This window comes from Marmota monax, unplaced genomic scaffold (genome assembly GCF_021218885.2).
Source record: "Marmota monax isolate L192 unplaced genomic scaffold, Marmota_monax_Labrador192_F-V1.1 WCK01_AAM20220418_F8-fsc00078, whole genome shotgun sequence".
Classification (NCBI taxonomy): Eukaryota; Metazoa; Chordata; class Mammalia; order Rodentia; family Sciuridae; genus Marmota; species Marmota monax.
The window spans coordinates 7,573,957-7,594,198 of record NW_026694865.1 but is presented as its reverse complement, the minus strand read 5'-3'; the positions used below and the strand labels follow the sequence as shown (position 1 = coordinate 7,594,198).

The following is a 20,242-nucleotide window of genomic DNA, read 5'->3' as shown; positions in this document are numbered from 1 at the left end:
AGCAGAGCCGCCACCCGCGCCCGAAAGGTAGGCAGACCTGCGACCGACCAGTGGAACAGGCCCAGTGGCCTGCCGGCGCAACAGACACGTCACCCCATTTGGAGTAGGGGCAGAGCAGAGCCGCCGCCCGTGCCCGCAAGGTAGGCAGGCCTGTGACAGACCGGCGGATCAGGCCCAGCAGCCTGCCAGTGTGGTACACACGTCACCCCAACTGGAGTAGGGGGTAGAGCAGAGCCTTCGCCCGCGCCCGGATCAGGCCCAGAGGCCCGCCGGTGTGGTAGTCACGTAACCCCAATTGGAGTAGGGGAAGAGCAGAGCCACCACCCGCGCCCGCAAGGTAGGCAGACCTGCGACAGACCGGCAGATCAGGCCCAGCGGTCTGCCGACGTGGTACACACGTCACCCCAATTGGAGTAGGGGCAGAGCAGAGCCGATGCCCACTCTCGGAACAGGCCCAGCGACCTGCTGGCGTGGTAGTCATGACACCCCAATTGGAGTAGGGGCAGAGCAGAGCGGCCACCCGCGCCCGAAAGGTAGGCAGATCTGCGACCGACCAGCGGAACAGGCCCAGTGGCCTGCCGGCGCAACAGACACGTCACCCCATTTGGAGTAGGGGCAAGCAGAACCGCCGCCCGTTCCCGCAAGGTAGGCGGACCTGCGACCGACCAGTGCAACAGGCCCAGCGGCCGGCCAGGGTGGTAGGCACGTCACCCCAGTTGGAGTAGGAGCAGAGCAGAGCCTTCGCCCACGCCCAGAACAGGCCCAGCGGTCCGCGGGTGTGGTAGACAAGTCACACCAATTGGAGGAGGGGCAGAGCAGAGCCGCCGCCCGCGCCTGCAAGGTAGGCAGACCGCCGCCCGACCCTGCAAGGGAGACTTTTCAACTGTACAAGAGCAATATAAATATATGGGGGGAAAAATTTTTCAAAAACACAACAGTTTCACCAAGCAGAAAGAAACACAAGCAATATGAAAAGACAAGGAAAGAAAGGACCACAAGCAATGCAGGTCAACTCAACTTTAGAAGAGGTAACAGCTGCAGCAGATGGAATGTCAGATAAAGAATTCAGGATATACATGCTTCAGATGATCTGGAGTCTCAAGGAAGACATTAGACAGCAAAATCAGACAATGAAAGATCACTTCGACAATGAATTACACAAACAAATCCAGGCAGCAAAAGATCAACTATACAGGGAGATAGAGGTTATAAAAAACAAACAAACAGAAATCCTAGAAATGCAGGAAGCAATAAACCAACTTAAAAACTCAATTGAGAATACTACCAGCAGAGTAGAACACTTAGAAGATAGAACATCAGACAATGAAGACACAGTATTTCAACTTGAAAAGAACATAGACAGCTCAGCAAGACTGTTAAGAAACCATGAGCAGAACATCCAAGAAATATGGGATAACATGAAGAGACCAAACTTAAGAGTCATTGGGATACAGGAAGGTATAGAACTCCAAACCAAAGGAATGAGCAATCTATTCAATGAAATAATACGAGCACACTTCCCAGACTTGAAGAATGAGACAGAATCCCAAATCCTAGAAGCCTATAGGACGCCGAATGTGCAAAATCATAAGAGATCCACACCTAGACACATTATAATGAAGATGCCCAACATACAGAATAAGGAGAGAATTTTAACAGCTACAAGAGAAAGGAAGCAGATCACATTTAGGGGTAAGCCAATCAGGATAACAGCTGATCTTTCAACACAGGCTCTGAAAGCTAGAAGATCCTGGAATAACATATTTCAAACACTGAAAGAAAATGGGTTCCAACCAAGAATTGTGTATCCAGCGAAATTAAGCTTCAGGATGGAAGATGAAATTAAAACCTTCCACGATAAACAAAAGTTAAAAGAATTTGCAGCTAGAAAACCATCTCTTCAAAACATCCTCGGCAAAACATTACAGGAAGAGGAAATGGAAAATAACAATGAAAACCAACAGTGGGAGGTAGGACAGTAAAGGGGGGAAAATAATCAAAGAGGAAAACAAACCATGTGTAGTAACATAAATAAACAAATATGGCTGGAAGAACAACCCATATCTCAATAATAACCCTAAATGTTAATGGCTTAAACTCACCAATTGAGAGTCACAGGCTAGTAGAATGGATCACAAAACAAGACCCAACAATATGCTGCCTACAGGAGACTCATTTGATAGGAAAAGACATACATAGGCTGAAGGTGAAAGGTTGGGAAAAATCATATCACTCATATGGACTTCAGAAACAAGCAGAAGTATCCATACTCATATCAAATAAAATAGATTTCAAGCCAAAGTTAATCAAAAGGGATAAAGAGGGACACTACATACTGCTCAAGGGAACCATACACCAACAAGCCATAACAATCATAAATATATATGCCCCAAACAATGGTGCAGCTATGTTCATCAAACAAACTCTTCTCAAGTTCAAGAGTCTAATAGACCACCATACAATAATCATGGGAGACTTCAACACACCTGTCTCGCCACTGGACAGATCTTCCAAACGAAAGTTGAATAAGGAAACTATAGAACTCAATAACACAATTAATGACCTAGACTTAATTGACATATATAGAATATACCACCCAACATCAAGCAGTTACACTTTTTTTCTCAGCAGCACATGGATCCTTCTCAAAAATAGATCATATATTATGTCACAGGGCAACTCTTAGACAATATAAAGGAGTAGAGATAATACCATGCATCTTATCTGATCATAACGGAATGAAACTGAAAATCAACGATAAAAGAAGGAAGGAAAAATCATGCATCACTTGGAGAATGAACAATAGGTTACTGAATGATCAATGGGTTATAGAAGACATCAAGGAGGAAATTAAAAAAATCTTAGAGATAAATGAAAACACAGACACAACATATCGGAATCTATGGGACACATTGAAAGCAGTTCTAAGAGGAAAATTCATTGCTAGGCGTTCATTCCTTAAAAAAAGGAAAAACCAACAAATAAATGATCTCATACTTCATCTCAAAATCCTAGAAAAAGAAGAGCAAAACAACAGCAAAAGAAGTAGAAGGCAAGAAATAATTAAAATCAGAGCTGAAATTAATGAAATCAAAACAAAAGAAACAATTGAAAAAATTGACAAAACTAAAAGTTGGTTCTTTGAAAAAATAAATAAAATCGACAGACCCTTAGCCATGCTAGCGAAGAGAAGAAGAGAGAGAACTCAAATTACTAGCATACGGGATGAAAAAGGCAATATCACAACAGACACTTCAGAAATACAGAAGATAATCAGAAATTATTTTGAATCCTTATACTCCAATAAATTAGAAGATAGTGAAGGCATCGATAAATTTCTTAAGTCATATGATCTGCCCAGATTGAGTCAGGAGGATATAGACAACCTAAACAGACCAATATCAATTGAGGAAATAGAAGAAACCGTCAAAAGACTACCAACTAAGAAAAGCCCATGACCGGATGGGTATACAGCAGAGTTTTACAAAACCTTTAAAGAGGAACTAATACCAATACTTTTCAAGCTACTTCAGGAAATAGAAAAAGAGGGAGAACTTCCAAATTCATTCTACGAGGCCAACATCACCCTGATACCTAAACCAGACAAAGACACTTCAAAGAAAGAAAACTACAGACCAATATCTCTAATGAACCTAGATGCAAAAATCCTCAATAAAATTCTGGCGAATCGGATACAAAAACATATCAAAAAAATTGTGCACCATGATCAAGTAGGATTCATCCCTGGGATGCAAGGCTGGTTCAATATACGGAAATCAATAAATGTTATTCACCACATCAATAGACTTAAAAATAAGAACCATATGATCATCTCGATAGATGCGGAAAAAGCATTTGACAAAGTACAGCATCCCTTTATGTTCAAAACTCTAGAAAAACTAGGGATAACAGGAACATACCTCAATATTGTAAAAGCAATCTATGCTAAGCCTCAGGCTAGCATCATTCTGAATGGAGAAAAATTGAAGGCATTCCCTCTAAAATCTGGAACAAGACAGGGATGCCCTCTCTCTCCACTTCTGTTCAACATAGTTCTCGAAACACTGGCCAGAGCAATTAGACAGACGAAAGAAATTAAAGGCATAAAAATAGGAAAAGAAGAACTTAAATTATCACTATTTGCAGGTGACATGATTCTATACCTAGCAGACCCAAAAGGGTCTACAAAGAAACTATTAGAGCTAATAAATGAATTCAGCAAAGTGGCAGGCTATAAAATCAACACGCATAAATCAAAGGCATTCCTGTATATCAGCGACAAACCCTCTGAAATGGAAATGAGGACAACCACTCCATTCACAATATCTTCAAAAAAAAATAAAATGCTTGGGAATCAACCTAACAAAAGAGGTGAAAGACTTATACAATGAAAACTACAGAACCCCAAAGAGAGAAATAGAAGAAGATCTTAGAAGATGGAAAAATATACCCTGTTCATGGATAGGCAGAACTAACATCATCAAAATGGCGATATTACCAAAAGTTCTCTATAGGTTTAATGCAATGCCAATCAAAATCCCAACGGCATTTCTTGTAGAAATAGAGAAAGCAATCATGAAATTCATATGGAAAAATAAAAGACCCAGAATAGCAAAAACAATGCTAAGCAGGAAGTGTGAATCAGGCGGTATAGCGATACCAGACTTCAAACTATACTACAGAGCAATAGTAACAAAAACAGCATGGTACTGGTACCAAAACAGGCGGGTGGACCAATGGTACAGAATAGAGGACACAGAAACCAATCCACAAAACTACAACCATCTTATATTTGATAAAGGGGCTAAAAGCATGCAATGGAGGAAGGATAGCATCTTCAACAAATGGTGCTGGGAAAACTGGAAATCCATATGCAACAAAATGAAACTGAATCCCTTTCTCTCGCCATGCACAAAAGTTAATTCAAAATGGATCAAGGAGCTTGATATCAAATCAGAGTCACGCCGTCTGATAGAAGAAAAAGTTGGCTACGATCTACATACTGTGGGGTCGGGCTCCAAATTCCTCAATAGGACACCCATAGCACAAAAGTTAATAACTAGAATCAACAAATGGGACTTACTTAAACTAAAAAGTTTTTTCTCAGCAAAAGAAACAATGAGAGGTAAATAGGGAGCCTACATCCTGGGAACAAATCTTTACTCCTCACACTTCAGATAGAGCCCTAATATCCAGAGTATACAAAGAACTCAAAAAATTAGACAATAAGAGAACAAACAACCCAATCAACAAATGGGCCAAGGACCTGAGCAGACACTTCTCAGAGGAGGACATACAATCAATCAACAAGTACATGAAAAAATGCTCACCATCTCTAGCAGTCAGAGAAATGCAAATCAAAACCACCCTAAGATACCATTTCACTCCAGTAAGTTTGGCAGCCATTATGAAGTCAAACAACAACAAGTGCTGGCAAGGATGTGGGGAAAAGGGTATGCCGCAGTGTGGCTGGGCACAAATCACGAGCCACTGAAGCAGGAACAAACTTTATTTTTTGAACTGCAGGAAAACACTTCACACAGCTCCCGGGGAATCCTCCTGAACGCCACGCGGCTCGTCCAGGAACCCCCAGCTGGAAATATCTCTCCCAGAAATCCCTCCTCCTGCACTTCCCCAACCAATGGGAACTCTCGGGGAATCCCTGGAAATCCCCACGAGAACTCCAAAATAGTGCGAGAACTCAAAAGTTGCGGCAGAGGCGGATAGTAATGCCTCGCCTGTCAATACTGTTGGCAAAATGCCAGGGGCCATACAGACTCGGCCGTGGCTCTCAGCAAGGGTACACTTGTACATTGCTGGTGGGACTGCAAATTGGTGCAGCCAATTTGGAAAGCAGTATGGAGATTTCTTGGAAAGCTGGGAATGGAACCACCATTTGACCCAGCTATTCCCCTTCTCGGTCTATTCCCTAAAGACCTAAAAAGAGCATGCTACAGGGACACTGCTACATCGATGTTCATAGCAGCACAATTCACAATAGCAAGACTGTGGAACCAACCTAGATGCCTTCAATAGACGAATGGATAAAAAAATAATGTGGCATTTATACACAATGGAGTATTACTCTGCATTAAAAAATGACAAAATCATAGAATTTGCAGGGAAATGGATGGCATTAGAGCAGATTATGCTAAGTGAAGCTAGCCAATCCTTAAAAAATAATGCTAAATGTCTTCTTTGATATAAGGAGAGTAACTAAGAACAGAGTAGGGACGAAGAGCATGAGAAGAAGATTAACATTAAACAGGGATGAGAGGTGGGAGGGAAAGGGAGAGAGAAGGGAAATTGCATGGAAATGGAAGGAGACCCTCAGGGTTATACAAAATTACATACAAGAGGAAGTGAGGGGAAAGCGGAAAATAATACAAGGGGGAGAAATGAATGACAGTAGAGGGGGTAGAGAGAGAAGAGGGGAGGGGAGGGGAGGGGAGGGGGGATAGTAGAGGATAGGAAAGGCAGCAGAATACAACAGACGCTAGTATGGCAATATGTAAATCAATGGATGTGTAACTGATGTGATTCTGCAATGTGTATACGGGGTAAAAATGGGAGTTCATAACCCACTTGAGTCAAGTTGTGAAATATGATATATCAAGAACTATGTAATGTTTTGAACAACCAACAATAAAAAATTAAAACAAAAACAAAAACAAAACAAAAAAAAGAATAGAACCCAAGTATTTATCACTAATGATAGATTGTAGATGATAAATACAGAATAACCTCATGATTTAAAGGAAAACTAGTATTCAACATGGTATTCTAAACTGAAGCAGACTGTCCTTTAATGATAAATAAAAATAGATTTTCATAAATGATAAAAAAAGAAGTACTCTTTTGTTTTCTGTATTTTTTATGTAGCTTTTTGTCAATATGATCTTTTACTGCCTGTATTTGCTCTCTCATGTCATCCTTTAATTCACAGAGCATTTTATTTATGTACATCCTGAACTCCTTCTCTGTAATTTCTTCTGCTGTGCTGGCCATGGATTCTAATAATGTGGGTATCTTGATTTGTTTGGGGCAATTTTTTCCTTTGTCTTTTCATATTGCTTGTGTGTCTTCCCTTCTAGCACTGTGGATCCTAGGCATTACTGTTTTTACCCTGTAGGCTTATAGTGCCCCTGTAGGGTTCTTATACCTCTCCTTTGAGGTGAAGGACAATGTTAACAGATCCCAATATAAACAGTATACACCCTAAAAACAAATGCTTGCTATTAAGACATTTACAATTTGGTCACAATGTACAGAAATGGTAAATTCAATTATTATTTGCAATTTACTCAGTAGGATTATAAAAGGGTTTACAATTTCTGATGGTGGACAAAGAACTGGGGGTGAGGAATAGGATGATATACTGAGGAGGTAGGAGGTGAGAATATAGTTATTATATCTTATGAAGTGTGAAAGAGAAATCTAAAGAGGAAGATTAGTAGCATAAGTAATTTTCCATAGACAAGTAAGTGGGAAGACAGTAGAGTACATAAAACAAACACACATTTGTTAAGAAAAAATTTTAAAATTGTTAAAATACTAGAAATGGTGGGAAAAAATAAAAAATAAAAGATACAAACAAAAGAATATACAATACAACTGTAATATACTATTCAGATGTCCCAGACCTCAAAATCCTAATTCATGCAAAGTATTTTGTTTCACATATGTTGGGGATGTGAGAGCAGGAGAATAGAGAGGGAGAAGAAAAAAAAAATCTTGAAGGAAGAAACAAGGATTGTTTGGGTTGGAGATCAGTATCTTTCCTGCTTCCCCTCTCATCCAATAGTGGTGTCCTCTGTTGTTAGCTGGTATATCCGCCCTCAGGAAGGTGAAGATAACCAGGGAATCGCTGTGCCAGGGTAGTGGCTGCTGGGAAAGGGAGGAGTTAGAAACTGGGTACCTGGCCAGCCAGAGTTAGAGTTCCAAACTAGGGGTTGCCCCCACTAAAGATGGTGATGAAGGTGATCCAAGATGGAGGCGCCTGCTTTCACTGATGGGGTGTTGGGTATGGTGGGGGAGCCAGGCAATGATGTTGGATGATGAGTTCAGAGACAGCTCAGTGGAGTGCAGTGTGTGGCCGTTGACTGACTTCAGAGCCTATGTGAAGTTCTCGGGTGCAGGCAGGCCACTACACTTAGGGGACTATCTCCACTGCTGCAGAGTCCCTAGATGGTGGGGACCCGGGGAGCCCCACATTTGTAGATGGGGGTTCTGCACGGGAGTGGTAGCCAGAGTTCCTGCACATGGTAGGCTGCCGGGTGGCCCACGTGGGAGCAGTGTCCATAATTTCTGCTGGGGGTGTGGGAGGTGGCTGAAAGTTCTGCGCCAGTGCTGATGTCAATGGTTCTGCTCCCGGTACCCTGTAGTCTTGCATGGGTGAGTAGTTGGGAGACCCAACCTGACTCTGAGGCCTAGAGCCCTCCACTGGCACAGTGGCCGTGATTCCTGCATGGGAGCAGGAAAATAGCTCACAGACAAGCAGTATTCTCACTACTTGAGACCCAGGTCATGGAGCGATACAACCTCCCATTGGCCCACCATCTTGGATCCACAATTTCTTTCATTTTTAAAGCTTTTTAAATTTAACATTTATTGTGAAAGAAGTAATGCTGTTTGAAAAACTTCAAATAGTACAGTTGAAAATGAAAGCAGGTCTTTGTGGCTCCACTCACCATACCATTTCTTTTATATAACTGTTAACAGTTATTATAATACCCTTTTAGACTTTTAAAATTTATATAGAGCTATAATATCTGCACAGACATAGAAATGTATAGTATGATTTCTTTTTACAACAAAATGAAGCTGGGTATAGTGGCATGCCCTGGCACAAACCTGTAGTCTCAGCTACTTAGGAGGCTGAGACAGGAGGCCCTTAAGCTTAAAGGAGTTCAAGGCCAGCCTGGGCAATATAGTAAGACCTGTCTCTAAAAATAAATAAAAGGAAAAGGAAAAACAAACCAAATGTAAGTGTCAGTCTTCTGGTTTTATCTGCTTTGCCATAGTCTATGATTTCAAAAACAGTATAAGCTTGAGTTTTTTGCTTTGTTGCTTACTAACTTAGCAAGTTGTATAACTTTATGTACCTCAATTTCCTAATCTGTAAGATAGGCCAAATAGTAGTTCATATCTCTTTGGATTGTAGAGCATCAAATGAAGTAATGTTCATATATAGTCTTGCTATACAGTATATGCTACATACAAATGGCCTTTTAAAAAAATATACATTTTTTTAGTTGTTGATGGATCTTTTTTTTTTTTTAATTTGTATTTGGTGCTGAGAATCTAACCCAGTGCCTCACTCATGCTAGGCAAGTGCTGTACCACTGAGTTACAACCCCAGTCCCACAAATTTTGACTTTTTTTTAAAAGAAATATATTATGGATATTTTCTTATGGGTTGCTAATATTTTGAAAATGTTGTGCTTTAAAAATTGTATGTAGGGTTGGGGTTCTGAGTTTTCTTGTTATGTCAGCATGTTTGTAATAGCTTTGAACAGTGATTCCACATATTTCCTTCCCACCCTTCTGTGTAGTGAGTTGCTAATACTGAGGAGAGCAATATGGTGGGAATGTATTGGCTTCAGGGATGATGGGAAGCAGGGGAAAAAACCTGAAAACCACAGGTTTAGAAAATTATACTACATTAGCAGTTAATCTTTTGTAAGCCCTTTAAGAAAATTGGGTGGAAAGTAGAATTAGAAGATTTTATTTATAAGGGAGGATGAAATGATTGATTTGTTTAAATTTTGCCAGGTCGATGTCTTTGAATAATTTTATAATTAGAAGGGACAAGGTCATTGCCTACTCTTCATTTTGCAATGAAGACATAGACTCAGAATAGTAGGAATATTTGCACTTTTATAGATAATAGTGGTAGAGCTAGGACTAGAATCTTAGATCTGATCCTTGTTTTTCTGCATTCTTGAGAAGAGCAGAGCTTTTTCTCTTAGTTGAAACAACTCTGAATAATTTATGCACTGTAAATGACTTACCTATTAGTACTGTATGCTTGTACAACTTTGTGTGTAGACAGTGATGAATTTTTGTTGTAAATAGTAATATCATATGTCCTTTATTGTTAGGTTTTATATAGTGACTACTAAGAGGATATTGAAAATCAATGGTTATGTATAAAGAATATTATACAATATTCAGTGTGGGTGCCATTTTGTCTTTGAAGCAGAACTTGAAAATGTTTGTGTGAATAAGCCCTTAAAGCACAGAATTTCATAGTTCTGCCCTTTGTCTCTCAGATTGCTATTTCCTTCATATGAGTAAAACCAATTTGATCTGTAGGTCACTTAAATGTTTTTCCTCTGCCTCTGAGCCTCTGGTTTCCAGGAAAATTAAAGCTTTGGACTTTAGAAAGAAGACATGAGTTTGAGGCATGTTTTAGAGGTGGGACTCTTGTACCCATTTTTTCCAGCTTATGTTATAGCTTCTGCCTTCTGGAAAATGGCCCAAGCTCTAGAGAGGATCAAGATGTTCTTCATTCCTACCAGACACAGGTCTTTTTTCCCCCAACTTGAAGAGCTGGAGGCGGAGATGGGAACAGGGAGAGAGAAAGATTCTGGAGCTGTCTAGGAAGAGGAGAAGAGTGAAAGGAATCCTCACAGTGCCAGTTATTGATCTAAGATACACAGAAGCTGAGAGATGAAATTGAAATTAGGGTTAGGAGACTCTAAGGAAATGGGAGAGCTTTACTAAAGGAGAAGGATACATTGGTTTGGAAAAAAATTATAATCTGAATGAAAGATGAGTCTTTATTTATGAAATGCCGAGTGACCTTGCTATGGTCAAGTGTAACTGTTTGCAGAATACATTGCATGGTTTCTTTACCTCAGCATCACTTTGAGATATAATTAGGTGTATTAAAGAGCTCCTATTAATTTACAGATATCACTTTGTGAACTTCCAGGAGTTTCCATCTTTCTCTCAAATACCAGTGAGAAGACTAAAAATTTTTTTTTAAAAACCCTTTGATTTAATTATTTTATGTTTTGCTGAATAGATACTGTATTCAGAGTTAAAATATTTTATTATGTGTGTTTTAATCATGTGTATGCATATGTGTGCATGTACCAGTATTTAAGTTTCATGTAGCATTTTATAGAAGAGCCTAGAAACTTTTAATTCTGTTTCTATGGGAAATGCATTCATACTACAGATAAACTTTTGAAACATATCTGTCTACAAATTGGAACTCCTTTTAATAATAAGACATTTTCCCTAAAGGTGACCCAAATAAATGATTTTAAGATGATCTGTAGTATTCTGTCATTCATGCTATGATCTTTCTTTCCTTCATTTTAATTTTTCCAGTACTGAAGATTGAACCCAGGGCCTCAAGCATGTTAGGCAGACACTCTACTACTGAGCTACATCTCCATCCACCTGTTTCATTCTTAACAATAATGGAGAATTAGTTTAATTTAAAGCAAGTATCCTTCATCTTATAATTGTCTTGGGTATACTAACAGTTCTTAAACTGGGGTAAGGGGTATAAACAGAGTAAATATTTCCCAAAGCAATGCTATTTATTGGCTTCAGAATCCCCTATAATATCCCTATTCTCTATAGTTTTCTAGTCTTTACATTTTTTTTTTTTTTTTTTTTGCTGTGACTATTATACTCTCAGGGAGTACGGTCATTTAAATAGCCAAGACTAACTGCTCTATCACACATCAACTTTCTTATAATAAATGATAGAAGGTATCAGATTTCTTGAATCAGTGAAGGGATTTTTTTTTTTATTTTTATTTTTAGGTTTATTAAAAAGGCACAGTCACTTGTTTCCAATTTTTTGAAAGTTCAGAACCTTATTTCATTTTATTTTTTCCTCTTCATCCTTGCCTTAAGAGTATTATATGTAGGTATCTTCTACTTAGGTGCAATTCATGTATAAAATCAACCATTTTTAAACGGGAACAAATTCAGTAGCATTTAGTACATCCACAGTTGTTACACAACCACCACCTCTGTCTAGTTCCAAAACATTTTTATCATCTCAAAACCCATACTATTAAGGGATTATTTGAATTCTTCCCCCCAAACCTTAGTGTATCATTTTAAAATTTGGAACTCAGAAGTTTTAAGAATTAATAATAGTTTTTTGAGCTATTTTAAGTCCAGAGATATAATACCCTGTTTTAAAAGCAATAATGTGAGAAAATGCACTCATATAGCAATAGAGGAAAAATAAGATCACAAAACTGTACTGTGTGTATGTTTGTAACTATAAAAAAGGGGAAAAGGAACACTTGGTAGGAAACGCTCCAAATCAAAGGGAAAAAAGGGGAGCATCCTGCATAATTTAAAAACTCTTTGAATTCTTAACTTGGGCCTAAATCTACTACTGTAATATAATTATTTGTTTCAGAATACTATAAAATTTTGACAAGAGCTGGGCCAGGTGACACATGCCTGTAATACCAGTTACTTGGAAGGCTGAGATAGGAAGGTTGAAAGTTTGAGATCAACCTGGGCATTTTAGGAAGACCCTGTCTTGAAACTAAATGAAAAAGGCCTGGGGATATAATTCTGGCACCCCTGAGTTCAACACCCAATTTTCCACTCTAACACACAAGGTTCAACATTTTTTTTTTCCAGATTGAGTTACAATGTTTCTTAATACTTGCTAAAACAAAGACTTGATAGAACAAAAAAGCATAATATTGTTTTCCCAGTCCTCCAAAGTATGCCTCAAACCATGAATACCTATTCAAGTAAGCTTTGTTCTAATGTACTTTTATTTTTTGTACCAAGGATTGAACCCATAGCACTTAACCACTAAGCCATATTCTCCACCCATTTACTTAACTTATTTAGACAGGGTCTCAGTTGCTGAGGATGGTCTTGAACTGTGATCCTTATGCCTCAGCCTCCAGAATCACTGCGATTACATGTGTGCACCACGGTACCCAACATTTTAATGTACTTTTTTATTGGACTTTTTTCCAACTATAAAAATGTCATATTCTTTTCATGTGAGGCTAACACTACAGAGATGTGCAAATACAAAGCCAATGGTCTTCCCTTACAATAGTTTTCCCATGTACCTGCCTAAATAATTATTAATAGTTTGGTAGGCATTCTTTTAAGTCTTTCTGTCATGCAGCTTACATGCATGTGTAATAGAATTGGACATAGTTCAGTAAAACACTCAAATGTCTTCAAGGATAGCCTTGTCAATTAAGATAAATGTGTGAATGTATTAAGGAAAGAGGGAGGGCCTTTGGCTAACTTGAAGGGGATTTTCTCTCTCAAAGCTTTCATTTTCAAAAACAGTTCAAGTCCTATTCTGGCCAGATGGGAGAGTCTGTTGGACAGAATGTCACTTTATTCTGCTTTTCCCCTTCCTTCTCCCCTCTTATAGGAATACAGAATGGACATAATCAAAGATTTATTTGACTTATTAATGAGGGAACCAGTAGAATGGTAAAGTTGGTTCCCAGAGCATTTGGGAACTTATGTATATAGATACTAAGGAAAGAGCATTGGAATCAAATGGTTAATAATCACAGGGTCATAATGATGGGAGTTTGCTGTCTAGAAATTGTCTCTACAAAATAAAAATCTACAAATTAATCTGTATTATCACAGAATTTGGAATCTAAACTACTTTAAAGGGCAGGTCAAACAGTGGTATTATAATTAAATATCTTTGGAAGAACTTGTTAAAATAAATGTTTCTGGATACATTAAAAGGGTACTTTATTCTTGATTTGCCTTATTTACAGTTTCTTGACTGTGAAAAAGGCTTGTGATGGGTGATAATGCAAGAAAGATGAAAGTAGGTGCCAGATTTTGGAAAGCATGGTTTCCTACACTAAGAAAATTAAACTTTATTTCTAACAGACGTTTATTAAGTTCCTACTAAGAGCCAGGTGTGATCCTGAGTGTGTGGTTGTGCTGTTGGTATCCTGCCCATATCTCTAGGAGGCTGACTAGTGCTTCTCAAGGGGTTTTATTAGGGTATCATCTGAGAAGCTGCTTTTCTCAAAATATGCATGTTCTTTGCACTTCTTTTTATTTGGTGGTACTGGAGATTGAACCAGCATCTCATGTAGGCTAAGTAAGTGCTCTACAACTGAGATACATCTTCATCCTTGTACTTTTTCAATCCTAGTGTTGTTATCTTTGCCTCAGTGGAATAGAGGTGTTTTGAAAAAGCTTTCCATGTGATTGTGTGTGTGTGTGTGTGTGTGTGTATAGGGGTAATTGGGATTGAACACAGAGGTCCTCTACCACTGAGCCACATCCCCAGCCCTTTTACTTTATTTTGAGACAGGGTCTTGCTAAGTTGCCGAGTCTGGCCTCAAATTTGTGATCCTCCTGCCTCAGCCTCCCCAGTTGCTGGGATTTCAGGTGTGCATCACCATGCCTGGCTTCCAGGTGATTTTATATTGCTCTTCTTTTGAAAATCATGTACTGAACATATTTTTAATCAAGTGAGTAAAAAGCAAACAAAAATTTAACCAGAATTTTAAATGTTTTCTTACTCCTCCTTGCCAGTCCTACTCCTGTAATACCTAAAATAATATTACTTATATCTGATTATATCATCCTGATTATAATATTAGCAAGAATTATATGCCATTGTCATGTATTTTACACAACAGAGAGTTACTTTTTAAAAAATTAGGCTTACTCTTCATAACTATAACCTTAGGGTGTGCCTCTTACTAAATATACTGAAATAGTTGTTATTTATAGTGGTAAATGACCTGCATGGCAAAGATGTATGATTAGAAGACTAGACTTAAAATAGACTATCATTAACTTGTTGGAGACTGTGGTAAAAGAAAATAAGTAATAAAGGAGAAAATATATGTGTTTAACTTGTGGTTAAGCTATTTGAATTAAATAAACAATTTAAATAAGCAGCTGTTTGAATTTGCTGTCTCATATCCTCTTTAAGATTCCATTCCATCTGTCTAAGGTAACCCACTTGAATCTAATGTATGAAATATGATATGTCAAGAGCTTTGTAATGTTTTGAACAACCAATAAAAAAAATAAGCAGCTATAGTGGACATGCACTTATATTATTTTCAATGCAGCCGTTTGTATTTGCATTCACAAAGCAAGGTTTTATGACTCATTGCACCTAAACAGCCTCGGAATTTATAACTTGATCACAGGATATGTGTTACAGATTAGGGGAGAAATTGAGAAATAACATGATATAATTGCTATATTGTATTTTTCTTTTTATTAGTGTGCCGGTCCAACAAAAGCCCTTGGGTCTGTTTGACTTGTTCAAGTGTCCACTGTGGAAGGTAGGTGGCATACTTGTTACTTCACTACCCTATTTGCTTTTTAATATTTGCCTTTAAGCTTTATGTCAAAGTTTATTGATTTGGATTTGTTAATCATAGCATATAATTCTTTTCCCTCTCCAATTGAATTTTTTTGTTCTTTGGTATAACTGGGAAAATCTATGGAAAAATGCTTCATATTGATACTTAGAAGAGTTAATTTGATTATCAAGATAATCTGTTAGTAATATTTGGTTGGAAAAACAAAACAAGGGAACTTTTTTCTTTTTTCCTTCCCTCCTTTGTTTCCTTCCTTTGAGATGGGGTCTCACTCTGTCAAAAGAATATAATTGAACTCCATGTTCTCCTTACTTCAAATAGTTATCAATACATGGCCAATCTTGTTGCATCTATTATATGCCCACCTTAAAGATAAAAGAATTCCCTTTGAAAATGACTTCACTGTAGAGTTGTTTATTCTAAGATGTACCAAATGTTTCATTGTTCTATTAAGACATTTTGCTTTCTATGGACTTAACTTCCTCTACCCCACCTCACCCCAGATTTAATCCCGAACATTTCTTCCTAGTTTTTGGCTTCAAAATGATATTAAATTTTTTGACACTTGTTCTAATATATACTCAAATATCAACCTTTATGTTCTTTTAGCCACAATAGCTTATTTATTGCTACTGCTCTTTTAGCTTAGAAAATCTACTTTGAAATTATTAGAAGATGAGAAGTCATACCAAGTCACACAGGCTGAAATCTGTATTGTGCTTATCTGGAATATTTCCCCATTGTTATCTTTAGATCCTCGTTGCATGAAAAGAGCATCTTTGTTCACTTCACTTTTTTTTTTTTAACCCCACATATTAAGTTCTGGAATTGAGTGTTCTTTCCACAGACACATTGGAAATGTTAACTGCTTCTCTTAATTTTGGCTGTTGTGGTTTTAAAATCTTTAGGATTTAGGAAACTTGAAAGTACTTTGTACAGATAACTTTTTTTTGTAAAGAGAAGAAAAGTAGAAGCATTTAAATTCTGTACTCAAAGAGACACATTCCTCTCCTAGATTTTGAGAGGTGAGAATTATAATGCAATAAAATTTATCTAGTTATGTCTTCTTATCTCATAAAACCTAAAAATCTTAAAGATCATATGCCAGTAAAAAGACCTCACAAATTTTTGAGGAAAAAATTGGAGAAGTAATGTTCTCAGTAGCAAGCAACAAACAATTCTCTAGGTAGATTTTGGGAAAAACAAATTGAAAAATGTCTGGACTCTGCAGGTAGACTATTTCTAATTATAAGCAAGCTTAAATTTAGACATTTGACTTAGCTTCAGAGAAATATGTTTAAGTAAGTAGAATATTAACAGTAGCCTGAATTTAGATATTCATTTTATGTAGCTGACTAGCTAATTTTCATAAAGGACAATAATGGTGGTAAAACATGTAATTCTAGGTGTTGATTGCTAAATGTACTGATTTTTTAGTAATTTTAGTCTACTTGTCTAAAGTTGAATATTCTTTCAACTAGGAAACAGTTTATCAATAGCATATTTGAGTTACATATTCTGTTGGTCTTCATAATGCCTCCTATTTATTTTTTTTGTGATTTTAGTTAGCAATCTCTGACACATACGATGAAACTTTCCCTCTTGTACTATAGGCCAAAATCTCTACAGTATTTAAAACCTGAAACTCCATGAGGGAAATATTTATTTTTATGTAAGCTAGCCAGTTTATATAAAACTGTCAACTTTTTTTTTTTTTTTGCTATGCTAGAGTTCAGCCCATGGCCTTATGCATTCTAGGCAAGCACTGTAACACTGAACTATATCCTCAGCCCTTTTTGTTTTGAAACAATTTACTAAGTTGTCAAGGTTGGCTTCAAATTTTCTATCCTTCCTCAGCCTCTCAAGTTGTTGGGATTACAGACATGCCACTGCATCTAATTCAAAACTGTTAACTTTTGACTAACGCATTTGTGTATTATCCAGTTACCAGTTAAGATTGTAATTAAATTGTATTGTAATTAAATTGTATTGTAATTAAACAAATGATTGTATGTGCACTATGTAAAGATGACGAGTTTTCAAAGACTTGAAAGTGGTAATGTCATTTATTATTATTGTTCAGTATTAAATTTTTTATTCTAAAGGCATTCCCCATCATAAATAGTACCATTATTTTTCATAATATGGAGTACAAATATAAGAATAGAAATTAACATGATTAGATGTTGAACCTAATAGCATAGTTTGCCTTTTTAATTAGTGTTTCTTGACCTATGCAGTGATGTATTATCTCAAAATATTTGCTTAATGTGTCTCTTTTCTAAGCAATTCTGTTGTTTGAATTCTCAAGAAATAGTAGTTAAGCATAGAAAGGAAAATGCTAATAAAATACATTCATTCATTTTGAGCCATGGACTAATATAATCACCTGATAGCCTGTTAAACACAAGTACTATACTGTTACCTCTATTTATGAATAAGAAAACAAGCACAGAAAGATTAATAACTCACCTAAGCTCATATTCCAGAATGTGATAAAGGTTTCTTTTGAACCCAGTAAATGTAGTTTTGGGGCTTATACTTTTAACAGTTATTTTACTTTAAAATTCATTATACTTCACTTGTGGGGACCCATGTATATACCCAAGAGTTAGTTGTATTTAAAACATTTAAAGTTGTATCAAAAAAATGGAAAAAGAGCCGGGTGTTGTGGCACACACCTATAATCCCAGCAGATCTGGAGGCTGAGGCAAGAGGATCTTGAATTCCAAGCCAGCCTCAGCCAAAGGGATGTGCTAAGCAACTCAGTGAGTCTCTCTAAATAAAATACAAAATAGGGCTGGAGATGTGGCTCAGTGGCCAAGTGTCCCTGACTTCAATCCCCAGTACCCCACCCCCACTTTCAAAAAACAAAGGGGGGGGGAAGAGTAAAATTAAATTTTGAGTTGAGAATAATATTGCCTTGAATGTGTTCCGTTTTCCTGGGATATAGAAGGTAGGTTTGAAGTTACCATAACTGTCCTACTTTCCCTAAGGTAAGTGTTGCTTTGGGTACAATTAATGTGCTTCATGGTGAAAATGTTGTCTGAACTCTCTAAGCTTGTTTATTTTGGTGCCATTTAACCCAGATTTGTTTTAACTGTTTAAGTAGACTTTGCCTTCTACAAATTGGCTGCTTTCTAGGACCTGGCGAGTTTTGTGTTATAAGGTCTTCGTAGTGGCAGTGTAGTATTGTGTGGTATTCAGGTAAAGGTGTGGATGAATTTACATGAATACATGTGCATATGAATCCATACTTGATTTCATTTTGCGTGCTTTAATAAAATGATTTATTTATCTGTATTGAAAAATGTTATAAAATTTGTATGAATATAATCACCCTTTGATAATCTTTGTCCATGTAGAAAAATAAGTTTCATAAACTTAAGATGCTTTGTGTTTTATTTGGATTGTTTCCAAATAAATGTGTTTCTGTCTAAGAATAGGTGATTATTCAGGCATTCAAACAAAAGATCTGAAGCCATGTCGATGAGAAAGAGGATTATCCTTTTTCCATGTTTGACTGACATATTTAAGCTATGACCCTGTGGAAAATGGTTGATTACTTTCTTTACAGAACTTATCTTTGGTAGTTGCTCAAGTTGGGAGCTAACAATCTGAAAAATTTAGAAAAAGAAAAAAGTTATAGCAAAAGCATCAGCAGAGAAATTTGTAAGTGATAATAATATCAGTGATACTGACATTGATCTGCATGGGTAATACCTTTTCTTGCCTGGCCCTAGTCTAGTGAACAATTAAAAGTAGACTGCAGACAAGTTAAAAAAAATTAAAGAGCCGAAATAAACTTCTTAAAAAAAAAATAAGCTGACCTTAGGGGTTGTGGGTATTCTTGCCTACAGTTTGTGAGGCCCTGGGTTGATTTTGACATATTATACATTCATGGAGTATAACTTTCTGTTATTGTGGTTGTACACTATGTGTAGTTATATTGGTCATGTATTCATAGAAAAGTAGGAACATATATTCATAGGAACATAGGAAAGTAATGTCCAGTTCATTTTATTGTCTTTAATATTCCTGTTCCTCCTTCCTTCCCTTTATTCTCCTTTGTCTAATCCAATGAATTTTTATCCCTCCCACCCCATTGTGTATTAGCATCTGCATTATCAGAGAGAATATTGGGCTTTTGGTTTTTTTGGATTGGCTTATTTCATGATAGTCTCCAGTTCTATCCGTTTACCTGCAGATGCCATAATTTCATTCTTCTTTATGACTGAGTAATTGAATGAATGCTTTTATAGTTCTTTCTTGTTTCAATTTAATTAATCCTGAATTTTATTATCTGTTTTTTTTTTGTTTTTTTTTTGGCGGGGGGTGGTACTAAGGATTGAACCCAGGGATACTCTACCAATGATCTACATCCCCAGCCCTTTTTATGTTTTATTTTGGTACAGAGTCTTGCTAAGTTGCCAAGGCAACTTGTGATCCTACTGCCTCAGCCTCCTGAGTCACTGGGATTATAGGTGTGTGATACCATGCCTGGTTTATTATTTCTTAGTACTTTAATTTTCAGAACAATATTTATATTAAAATAAACTTTCATTTGGTTTTTATAAGGTATGTGAATGGCCATGCAAAAAAACATTATGAAGATGCACAAATACCCTTAACCAACCATAAGAAGTCAGAAAAGCAAGATAAAGCTCAGCATACAGTGTGTATGGATTGCAGTAGCTACAGTACATATTGGTAAGTTAATATTTTCTGGAAGTGATGTTTCATATTATCTTTGTGCAAGTGTGCTCTTATCTTCTTTACCTTTCCCTCTCCCTAAGCCAGTTGCTATTGCCATTACCTCCTTTTAGTCTTGTATGGGGATGGGAGCCATCAGGAGTACCCTTTTTAATTCATTCAGATTTCACTTTGCATTGTTTCTTTCA

The 20,242-nt window shown here is 37.2% G+C and overlaps 1 protein-coding gene across 3 annotated transcripts in view; it reads left to right on the top strand.

Moving 5' to 3' along the window:
• The window catches only part of Usp3 (ubiquitin specific peptidase 3), a 110,413-nt gene that overhangs the window by 29,735 nt on the left and 60,436 nt on the right, over nt 1-20,242 (top strand). For all 3 annotated transcript variants that reach the window (XM_046426505.2, XM_058573373.1, XM_058573369.1), the window contains exons 2-3: nt 15,242-15,302; nt 19,920-20,051. In XM_046426505.2, coding sequence (XP_046282461.1) covers nt 15,242-15,302; nt 19,920-20,051 — 193 coding nt within the window. The remainder of the gene's footprint in view (nt 1-15,241; nt 15,303-19,919; nt 20,052-20,242) is intronic.